The sequence below is a fragment of the Labrus mixtus genome, chromosome 7, assembly GCF_963584025.1.
Source record: "Labrus mixtus chromosome 7, fLabMix1.1, whole genome shotgun sequence".
Taxonomy (NCBI): Eukaryota; Metazoa; Chordata; class Actinopteri; order Labriformes; family Labridae; genus Labrus; species Labrus mixtus.
Genome location: NC_083618.1, coordinates 16390198 through 16402428, shown reverse-complemented (window position 1 = coordinate 16402428; position 12231 = coordinate 16390198). Strand labels below are relative to the sequence as shown.

Sequence of the window (12231 nt, the reverse complement as noted above, 5' to 3'; positions counted from 1 at the left end):
GGGCAGAGGTCTGTAAATACCAGTTGTACCAAGAATAAAACTCCTGCATTATTTATTGAACAAGAATATGGCAGCTTTTCCATGTGACATCAACAAATAGTTTTCCATGACAGAACGGTCCATGTGTCTCAGATTAAGGCTAGTCAATGCTTTACTTTTTGCACAAAGCATTTCTGACTGGCTGAACATTCAGGTGGACAACTTCATTGAACATATGAACGTAGAAAATAAAAGGAGCTGTAGATTCATAAACATTCAATCACCCTTTGCCTTCTTTGGTTTTAGTAAAATTAGGTTTTTGATTAAAAACGTTGAACTAATTAAGATTGAGGTGTTTCTCTGATTTGGTATAAAACAACTTTCCAGAACATAAATGGACTGGTTAATTTAAATTAATCTTTTTCTCACTCTTGTGAACTCCATCATTTGCGACACAGTAATAAGCGTGTGTAGGAGTTTCTTTATCATTTGGTTAAATCTAGAATCAAATTAACCTTTGCTGCTCCTGTCACCAACTCTTCTCAGGTGTTAATGAGCCGCCGTTATAGTCATTAAAACAGTGCTTAAAACAGCACAGTATCAATTTCATGACAATATATATTGCCATTTCTAGCATATTTTCATCTCACTTGTCATGGTCTTCTTTTAATTGTCATCTGTCAAAGAAATTAAAAGTTTTCCCATACTTCAAATGAGCCTAATACATTTTTCATCACTTTGACATCACTCTGACACTCTTAACTTGTTTCATCTTTTCCTGTTAGATTATTTTTCTCAGCACCTGGGCGAGTACCTCAATGTACTTTCAGCCCTGGAGAGCCTGAATGTCGCCATTTTAAAGGCTATGGATAAAACTAAAGAGGTAAGTTTAGATTGATGTGAATTTGCCTGAACTTAACTTTATAAAGTTTAGCCTACTCTATTCAGAGCAGTGTTTCAAATGTGTACTGAGGCAACAAGTCATCGGTTTGTGCTGCAATACGCTGGAGGGTAATAATGGCACATAAATGGAGGCAATAGGCTAATGTACCAGTTGCATTACTGAAAACAAATAAGCGAACAAAAGATGAAAACACTTCATCCACACACATTTGCATTGAATTTGGTTGACTTGAGAAAAGGTCTAACATTGTGGGAAATATCACATAAGCTTGATAGGGCACATCTGTCATGTCATGGAAACAGTTTGCCTTAGGTAAAAGACAAAAATACTTTTAATCATCTTAGCATATATCCTATTCATACAATGAATGTGATATAGGCTATGCTAACATATAACATTAAGTTAGCCTAGGTTAACGTAAGCCTATACTTTTGACAGAGCTTTGCTAGCTGTTCGCAGTTTATGTGCTAAATCAAGCTAACATGCTAGTGATAGCCTTATGATAACTGTAGGCTACAGATCATTTATTCGCTTTCAATAAAGAAGTTACCAAGAGTCCTTGTAGTAGGACACAGTTGTATCTTGCTAGTTATAACGTTAATGCTTTTGACTGAGTACATGCAGACCCAAAAGATAGCGTTCATTTATTTTAATTTAATTTAATTTTTTGATTCTTTTTCTTCATGACGAGGTCGATTTATTCCTAATGACTTCATTCTGTTGTTTTCTGTTTTTGTTTTTTTGAGAATTCAAATGTGCTCATGTCCTTTCAGACCCCAGTCAAACCTTTGATGCCCCTTAAAACTATTTATTAACCAATTGTTCGCAGTTTAAAGTGTATTTAAAAGCACAAGCTTCTATACATGCTTTTAGTTTACTCAAAGTGGTAATTTACTGTTACTTGCTGCTTGGTCCTGAGGAAACTTGGCTGGTTGTGTGTTATATATTTTGGTAGTTAAGCATTAATGTTGTACAGACTTGTTGGCTCAGTATTTTGATTATCTGTTCATTTGAATCATGATACCACTGCAAAAAAAACCTGTGATATTTAAAATGTTCCAAAATCCCTAAGATTGATGTTTGACCGATTTGCATAACCTAACATTTTGATACGCAGTCATTAAATAATTTAAATTCAGCCGAGGATATATTTGTGTGCCTCAAGACTTTTTGAGTTCACAGCCACGAATCAGGAATTTGAGTTGAAATGGAAAAGAAAGTACAGCAGTTCTTGTTAAATGAGAAAGAGAAGAGGAGATGTGTGCTGAATAATTATGTATTCTGACTTAATTAGATCAGCGTGCTCCTCTGTCCTGGCGCATTCTTTAAAGCTGTCGAAGGTGGGGGAAATCCATAGAGACCTGTGCAATCGCTAGTTAGCAGCTGTTGCCTGTCACAGAGTGTTCTGGACTGCTAATCCCAGGATGCATCTCCAGGAGAGGCTAGTTGTCATTTTAAGTTTTGACAAAGAACTGCTGTGCTGTTACTTCATTAGCACCCTGCGCAAATCAGACTCCTCTGAGAATTCATAATCACGATTGTGTTTGGGGACGTGAACACCAATTATGTCTCGTATTAAGTTCCTCCACCTTGGAATTTGGATATGCGGTGCTGAATAATGCATGTGTTCCCAGAATTAATTAGCCTATTTAATTGCTGCTGTCATACATTTCCCAGGTTCTTGTAGTTGTTTTTGAGGCGATATCAAATCGTATCTCTTAGCATCTGCGTTGTCTGTCTCGACTCTGTGCTTTAACCTCGCTCTCCATGTGTCATCTCTCTGTCTCTCAGGAGTACCAGGGGTCCAGTGTGCTGGGCCAGTTTGTCACCAGGTTCATGCTAAGGGAGACGTCAAGTCAGCTGCTGTCCCTGCAGAGGTCACTGCAGTGTGCCATGGAGGCTGTGGAGGAGCAGAGCAGCCCGGCACCGTGAGTTCTGCAATATGAAACTAAATGAACTGTTTGTGCATATTTAAGATATTTTGCAAGTTCTCACTGCCAAACCGTTCAACTTGGCTGCTTGGTCATTGGTCTTACGCATCTACATATGAAGATAACACTACCCCTCTACTGTCATTTTTTTCCCTTTGAGGTCAAGTTATAACTTATATAGCCAATTACAGCTTGCAGAAAAACGTTAAACTTTCCAATTGTTTTTGGTTCTAAATTAGTTTACCTATCCAACCACCCTGAACTTTCTTCTGAATCCTTATTCAGGGGACTTCAATGGCATGTTAAACATTATGTAAGAGGAGAGGGGCCAGTATTTTTTTTAAGCTTTGCAGATTTGATGAGATAGAAGTTTGAGGAGCTTGCACCAATCTGTACTACGGTGCTATGTTATATGATAGACCTCGATTACCACGGCTTGAGAAAAATGTTTTCTTCTGCCAGCTGATAATTTGGAGGCAATTAACAACAGATAGTTGTGTGTGTGTTTTTTTTTACAGTGTTCTTGCTTATGTTTGAGGACTGATGTAGAGAACGGCACAATAGTTTTAAGGGTCACTTTTTTATGTGGTTTTAAAGCAAATCTATTCAGAGCTTAGAAAACACAAATTCAGCACAGCTAAAGAAAACACTAGACTGTACGTCATTCAACGACACTATAGAAGAGAAACTGCTACCGCAAAAGAATCCTATGTTGTATAACCAGGAATCGCTTCATGTTATTGAAATATAAATGTTGTCAGTGAAGCTCAGCAGTTCTACCTCAAAGGTAAGGTATGCCTAACAGCAGAGAGCTTTGAATCTGCTGCATTCTCACAGTCATGCAGTTGCCTCATTAATAGGTAGGCTGCTTAAAATTCAGTGTTACTGTCATTGAGCCGAATGCTTTAATTATACATGTAAGAAAAAACACATCAATGTTTTCACCATTTGTGGATTTGGTGAATCACTGTGCATGAGTTGGCTCATAAGAATTGTATAACTCAATCTGTCTCCTTTGCAATAAAAAACAGAACTTCATACAGATTTCTATACCTTTCATTTTATCAGACATCTGAGCAAAAGGTTTCACATGTCTTTCATGCATCACTATAGAAAATCAATACAGTGGATGCTCAGAGAAACAATTCATCAAGGAAAAATCTATCTGGCCACAAGTCGATATCATGACGGATGACTTTCAAACATGTACAAGTACCTGTTCACATCCAAAAATAACACTTTCTGTGGCCACCAAATTCTGTATCCCCCCCCCCATCTGGGTGCCACACTGGCATTATTGGAAATAATGGAGCTGTGAGGGCCAAGGTGAATTATTAATGACTGGGGGAGGGAAGAGGGGGAGCAGAAGGAGAAAAGATGATAAGCAGCGGCATACAATACAGGAAATACAGAACGAGTGAGTCATGGAGAAAGAGAACGTGAAGAAAGATGATTATGAAAAAAGTAAATGATTGGTGCAGAAAGTCTGAGATGAATGGGAAAAAAGGAGAGAGGAGGCGTACAAAAGGACATGATTGGGAGCCTTTTGGCCACAAATAACTCTCTTAAGATGGTTTAAATAGGTATAGATTTTGAAAGGAGAAAGGAGGAGTGCGTGAGAGAGGTGGGAGGGGCAGAATGAGAGGTGTATTGAGTTTGCAGAAAACCGCTTATTCCTCTCCCTCTGCTCTCCTGCAGTGGGTTTGTGGCTGTTGCATTGGCCTTTGGGCTCGGGGCTTTTCTCAGCAGGAGAAGCTCCTAGCAATGCACTCCCTCGGCGCTGTCAGCATGACACTGCACACACACACAAGCCACACATACACACTTAATATATAATACTTATGCATAACAGAATGGGAAAGAGAGCGAGAGAGAGGGGGAGTACGGTCACTTTCAAGAACACATGTATAGATGAGATAGAGACTGACACACACACAATTGAAAAGAAGCACGTACAAGCACACGCACGCACACACACACACACACACACACACACACACACACACACACCTGTTGTGGGTTTGTGTTTCAAGTGTCACCCTCTCATGACCACACAGAGACTTGCCCTTTAGTTGTCTGCTTTTACAGACAGCAGACACTTTTTCTTTTATGTCAGGGAGTGTGTATTTGTGTGTGTATGTGTGTCTTCTTTGTGTGTGTGTGTGAATATCTGAGTGAGCAATTTCAATCCTCTTTTACACCCAGCCTGTGGGTTAATAAGCCCTGGTGTGCATCCGGCCCTTTACTAAGTGTTTTCACCTCTATTTAAGACACTTTTGTTTATCTCTTGTTCTCGCATCTCCGCAGAACGGAAAGCTCTCTCTCTCTCTCTCTCTCTCTCTCGCTCTCTCTCTCTCTCTCACACACACACACACACACACAGACATTACTGTAACCTGTCTCAGCTTGGATTTAAATCAATTATTAATGAATCATCCTTATTTACCTCCCTCCCTTTTCTCTCCCCATCACTCCTTCTCTCTATCTCTCTTCTTCTCCTTTGTTGTTGCCAATTCCCTCCTCTTCATATCCCCCTGTGTGGCTACCTCTGTCTCCTATATATTCAATTTCTGTTTTACTTCTTTCCCCCGATACAATCCTCTGACAGTAGCTGTCTCTCTCTCTCTGATGTTTATTTCCCTGGGTCTCCTCCGCTGTCATGGCAGCAGAGAGGTAAAGGCACCCGAGCTGACAGTAGCAGAGAGGAACGGCAGGCGGTGTGGTCGCAGGCTCCATAATAACCTGTGCATGTCACCATCAGATCCCTGCTCTGGCATCCTGACCACAGGTAAGAGGGATATCATATTAGAAAATGTTAACAACAACTGAACTTAACGCCTTACATTATAAACTTTTAATTGAGAGTGCCAACAGTGCAGCATTAAATACGAGAGCATAAAGTACCAGGTTGGTGATAATCGTTGTCTTCATCAACTTCATCATAAACTGTATAGAAGATTGACAACATGACAGCTTCCCAAAAAGTGAAGCCAAAACATTTGGAGCTCCCTGTACTGATTGGCTACAGTCACAGATCATAAGCACCGCCTCCTCCATGTCAACAGATGGGACACAGGTCAAACTATAAAATCATGATTTATGTCTATGTTTTTATTTTTCGTACAAGTTTGTATTTTATTTGTTATTGAGTATTTTTTAGATGTGCTTTGACAATCAATTTTACTTGACTTGACTTGATGGTGCTTAAAAAAGATGCTGGTGGTGGGATGAGGGGGTGATTCCATGGTTGACAGCTCTGTTGACAAATGTGCTGTGTGCGCCAGAGTAGCAGAGTAGAGACAAAATGGAGAGCGAAAATGTGAAGAACACTAAGTCAAGAATCATTTACCCCCTTCAGAGGTAGTAACAGAGGAGACACGGGAGCGGGGCAGTTTTAGGGGATCCAGCTGGGAAGCACAGCGCTGCGTGTGCATGCATGCCTGACCGTCTATTATATGTGGAGCTCCCACTGTGCCGTGCTTCCGCGTTGCCGAAACGCAAGGTGGATTCACAGACTGGGACACCAATATTACGCTGTCACAGATTCAATATGAATGTACAAATGTGATGAAAAAAGCTATCTTAAAAGGGCTAGTGGCACAGTCTGCGCAACTCCGGCTCTAAATGAAGTCAACATGGCGGGATTTGGCTTTAACTTTTGTACAATGGGAGGAGGTGTAGAGGCGTATACAACAAATTTAAGGAACAGAAACAAGCAATACATGATTGAATCTTTTTATACTCTTGTTCTGTAGAAATATTTAATAACAGCTCAAAATGTTAAAGTTGGTGATGTGATTCACTGTCACAGCTGGGATTTGTTTTTTTAGCAAACATTTTTCATACAGAAGGAAAATGTTTGACTTTTGCTGCATACTATTTTCCAGCGAGGATTTCTGGCAGCAGGATTGTCTTATGTGTGATTGATGTATTACAGCACAGTGCACATTTTTATTGTAATGCAGAAACAATTCACCCAGTGAAATAGTGCTACAGAATAGACCACATACGTTGTCTTTGTCTGAGGATCACTGTTGTGTAACCCCAGCACTCTGTCTGCCTGCAAAGTGCTGCCAATCAAACCCACACACCAACATGCCACTTCAGGTGCTCAGCGTTTGAAAGTAAAAAATATTACATCCACAATACATGAAGAAAATGTGTTGAAAAAAATGTTAACAAAAAAGGATGACTCAATGACATTTAAGTTGGATTTCAATACTTTCAACAACAACAGAGCTGCACAAATGAATCAGATGTATTCAAAAGAGACAAAACAGGATTATTCCATTTATGCTTTTTGTTTTTTGTACAGTTTTTCATCTCAGCCTGTCTTCCAACTTTCAAATGAGTGTGCAGTACATATTGTATGCAAAAGTTCAAGAAAGGTCGCCCTGATAAAGTTGATCTAACTTTGTCCTTTCATGCATGTCCAAAAATCCAATGAAGTCAAGTGGCTTTTTTTTTTGCGAGGTTCAAGGCGATGTGTCGTGTTTTGACATATCTGCTCCCTAGAGACGCTATGATAGGAATGATTGATATCACATACAAACAAAATGTCACTTTGCTATGTGCACTGAACAGATTTTGAAAGTTTTATGTTGTGTTATTTCTTGCAGATTCACAAGACTAGGTTGGACATTGAGACAAATATTGCATGTCCTGTCTCGACCTGATCTTTTTGTTCAGCCTCCTGAGATATCTTGTTTTTTTGGTACTGGGGCGGCTGTGGCTCAGTTGGTAGAGTCTGTCATCTCTCAACCGGAAGGTTGATCGCTCGATCCCCTGCTCCTGCAGCAACATGTCCAAATGTGTCCTTGGGCAAGACACTTAACCCATAATTGAATGTGTGTGAATGGGATTAGTTACTTCATGTTGGCCAATTTACATAGCAACCTCCACCATCAGTGTGTGAATTGGTAGGTGTGACCTGCTGTGTCAAAGCGCTTTGAGTAGTCAGAAGACTAGAAAAGCACTATACAAGCACAAGTCCATTGACCAGTCCATATTAAAAATGACTGATTGATATCACCAAATCCTTTAAATTAGTTATTATGGCATGAAAACTTTAACCACTATATTTTTGTTCAAGAATATCTCCTGAGCTTGTGAATCCCTGCAGCATTGTGTCAAAGTCTTTCTTCTTGGCTAAATTACAATCTACTGTAAATCAACATTTCAAACGTTACAGTAATTAGTTTGACAGCTCTCATCAAAACAAGTCAGTAATGACAAATTGTCAGCCAATGGGGAGGAATCGTGTTCAGTGGTGTGAATAGATGATTCCCTTCACTGTCACAGCAGCCAATGGGATTTCTCTTTGGGCTTTTTCACCAACAAAGATCACAGGGACTTTTTTCTAGAGACAATCACTCTTTGTTGAGCCTCATTTGTTTTCCTCATCACTGTAATTGATTGTACATCAGATATTCAGCCAGTAATATTTAAAGAATTGACTGTTGCTCTTTCTTGATGCATTTTTAAAAAGTATATTCACTCAGTTGAATCAGTCTCCTTGAGGGCAGAAATTAATTTTTATTCTAAAGTTTTTTTACATTAAACTTTTTCTATATTAATAAACACATTTGTGGTCATTCTGATGGTCGTGTACATGATTGTGTTGTCTCCAGGTGTGAACGTGGTAGATGGAGAGAACTGGTGCTCTCAAATCAGCCGTCTGCAACAACTGCTGGATAAACTGGAGTGTCAGGTGAGAAATTATTCCTTCAGTGTTTTTTTTTTTTTTTTTAATGGACTCCAATGTATTTATGAGAAGATGTGGAATCTGAAAGGTTTGAATCAGAATTAAGATGACTGTTTACATGACATTTTGCTAAACCTCAAAAGCCAAGCCAGCTGGGCCTAAATTACTCAGTCTTTGCAAACCCCTTGATTATCTATAGGTCCAACCTTTCATCCAAATATGGTCCCTTCTAGCTATAAAAAAAAAAGATAGAAAAAATGGTTGAAAACAGCTCTTAAACACCAAACATCAGGAAGATATCAAGTTTTCCACAAATCGTTGGGGGACATCACTGTCGCAGTGTCAACATCTCTCATACAGGCTATGCATCACTTGTATTTACTGTTACAGGAATCAGCTAAATAAGAGATAAAAAAAAAAACTAAACTGTGGAAAATGTGTTGAATTATAACAAGCCTGCCACATAATTAAAAAAAAACATTATTATGTAACTGGTGACAAATTATGCAGACAATATGAAAAATGGAAATGTGTGATGCATTAGCTTTTCAAATGTGATTTGATTTTGGAGCACAGAATATTAGCTGCTGAGAGAAATAAAATTAACAAAACTATGGCACTGTATTAAAAAAGCACTGCAGACTGGGGTAGCTCCAATCTAATTTTATAAGTTCTGATACCAATCTGATACCTGGGATCTGGCTATATGCTGATAACGATACCGATGTGATAGCAGTATAAAATCAATAACCTTTCATTCCTCACTGTGAGGATGAGACAAGGAATGATTTATGTGTGAGGCAGCATCATGTTTTCCCAACTGCGTAAAACTAAATTAAACAAATAAACACATAACTCGAATGTTATCACAATCTGCCGCCCAATCTGTACGACGCTTGCCGTAGCATCACTCACCCTCTCTGCTGTCACGGTGAACACTCGTCAACAGGGAGCTGCATTGTATCCATGCAATGTATGAATACAGTATGTGCAAAGAGGGCCTAAGCTGTGTACTCCCATGTCAATAAATGCAATAAAGAACTTCATTGACGGCAGTTGAAATCGAGTCGCTGGTGTGTGTTCTGTGGACGTTTTGAGCTTTCAAGCCTGTGTGGTGATGTCATAGCTCCAGGTGACTATGGTGAAGTTTATAACTCTGACTAAATGTTCATAAATGTTCTTATAGTATTCAGGCAGAGTGCTCAAACATGTACCCTAGTTACCAGAAACAACATGATATACCTCCAAAACTGATTAGCCTGTTAGCTCCCTCCATGCTATGTCGGCATCACCTAAGAAAATGCACAGACCTACTGGCCACTGAAGACAGCGATGTAGTACGTACATGCTAACTGTAAACACAGAATGGCATAGAGCTGATTTGTATAGAAGAGCCTCATGGATCGGCTCATTGTTACCGATAACCGATCAAGTTATTTGAATCAGTGTGACTGATATCCGTTACCAGGATTGTATCGATGCATCTTTACTGCAGAATGTGTTTACTTCTGTTAACCTGTGCAAGCTCTACATGTGCAATATCAGTTAGATAACCTTTGTGTTTTTACCTTCATGTCTGGGGCAAAGTGTCTGCTTGGATCTTTTATTCAGCTGTAATGCAGGAAAGAAAAACAGAAAAACACCACCTGTTATGAAATATCTATTTTTAGTCTTTTTAGTTCTATGAACCATCTATTCATTTTTTGCAGTTTTATTCAAGTTTGCACTCAAAATGAAATTCAGAGCATGTGTTTGTGTGTTTGCTTCTCTCAAAAACAACAAAAGAGGCACTCACAGCACCAAAAAAAATCAATGTTTTTGTAAAAGGAGCTGTGCAGATCTACGTGTCTGTCAGACAAAAAAAACACAGTCACCTCTCTCATCTCTTAGTCTGAACTCTGTGACCCATTCTCAATACCACGATTCAAAAACTCTTTCACGCTCTCCTGCCCCATCTTCTGCTCCATCTCGCTCTCTCTGTTCTTTGCTTTATTAACTCCTGTTATTCCCATCTTTTGATGTTCATTCCCCTTTTCAGCCTCTCTTGAAGTAGTTTTCCCTCTCTAGCCCTCGCTTTTGTCAAGCCAGAGGGGCTCAGGCTGCAATATCCAGGCAATTCATAACCTGCAGGATGCTCTGAGCGCAATATTATCCTCCACACCTCCACATCACTACATCACACACACACACACACACACACACACACACACACACACACACACACACACACACACACACACACACACACCTTGTCCATCTCGACCCCTGTCTGCTTTCTTAAATGTAACAGAATGAGATTTCTTCCTCAAAGGTTATGTTCCCTGTATACACACACACACACACACACACACACACACACACACACACACACACACACACACACACGTACACAACCATAACCTTTAAGACGGAAAGATTACCTTTTCTCATTTCTTTATTCATAACATCTTATCTTTATAGACGACAAGTCGATATACCCTGCAGACATGGGTTGCAATAAATAAATATTGCGCAGTGAATAACATCTGTCCACTTGTGCTGTGCAATTTTCATCGACATGCCAAAGCCTGACTATGACAGACTTGATCCCAACAGACTGATACCACAATATGTCATTTTGAGCTCTAGGAAACACAGGAGTATTATTGAGTAAATGGATGTAACCTTTAAAGTCCCTGATATAATTGGTCTTGGAGGAATATCTTGAAAAATGATGAATCAGAAACATCAAAACAAAAATATTTTACAATATAAAAATAACATGACAGTAACTTTTAGAGGCCTGGTTTCTACCTACGGCATGCAAATAGGTGTTTGTTATTTATGTAAAAATGTAAGCTAATTTTTTAGCATTGCTGGAAAATTATTATGCAATCAAATCTAAGTACATTTTATGAAATATAAAAGAAACGTTTAGCTTTTGCTTTCGGTCTTAGTTCATCAGGAGTAAGACTGAATATTCTTGAATAGATTTTAATGCCTGTTACAACGCTACTGGATGAGTGCCAGACAAGGCACTGCAAAACAGGGCTTACTTACATTTTCCAATCGGAAGTTGCACATTTGACATTTAAAAGACAACAGGATGAGATTGGTGGTCAGAACAAAACAAATCTAAGAATTGTGATCAACATGTTGAGTTTGCAAAAGTATCCAGTGTGCAAAATTCTGCTAATGGTTTAAAATCTAAAACCCCAATGTACATATTTATATACAATGAAAATGATATGTACAAGAATATGTATGCATAAAAATTAGCACATGCAACTGTCCTGCACTGTCCTGTCCTTTCCACTTCTTTTTCAGAGTCCCAAGTTGGAGCCACTGAAAGAGGACACTCTGGCCAGCACGTACAAGTCTGTAAGTCAGCACGGACACTTGAAATTTCCCTTTTATAAGTACATGGTGAGACGTCAGCATTTTAGAGCAAAAAGAGAAACACCTCTCTGATGCTACAGCTGATCATAAATAGACGTACACTGATTTTGGCAGATTAAAGAATAATTGGATTGAACCGAGGTACAAAACCAACCTACAAATGGCTCCATGTAGTCTAAGGCTGTTTATTATCACAGTATTAAAATATTTAAAAAAAAAAATGTTCCAGTACTATTTATCTTGTGATTCTACTCAATCTCCTCCTCTTCTCAATTCTATTAGACACCTTCAGTAGTTACAATATGTTCTGAAAAGCCGACAAGTCATTATTTAAC

At 39.0% G+C, this 12231-nt stretch overlaps 1 protein-coding gene across 2 annotated transcripts in view; it reads left to right on the top strand.

Annotated features, from left to right (window-relative positions):
* necab3 (N-terminal EF-hand calcium binding protein 3) overlaps window positions 1–12231 on the top strand; it is a 45291-nt gene that overhangs the window by 23482 nt on the left and 9578 nt on the right. The window contains exons 5-9 of one of the 2 annotated variants that reach the window (XM_061043296.1): window positions 765–862; window positions 2675–2811; window positions 5484–5602; window positions 8445–8524; window positions 11825–11878. In XM_061043296.1, coding sequence (XP_060899279.1) covers window positions 765–862; window positions 2675–2811; window positions 5484–5602; window positions 8445–8524; window positions 11825–11878 — 488 coding nt within the window. Of the gene's footprint in view, window positions 1–764; window positions 863–2674; window positions 2812–5480; window positions 5603–8444; window positions 8525–11824; window positions 11879–12231 lie in introns of both variants that reach the window. The other variant, XM_061043295.1, reaches the window with a different exon arrangement.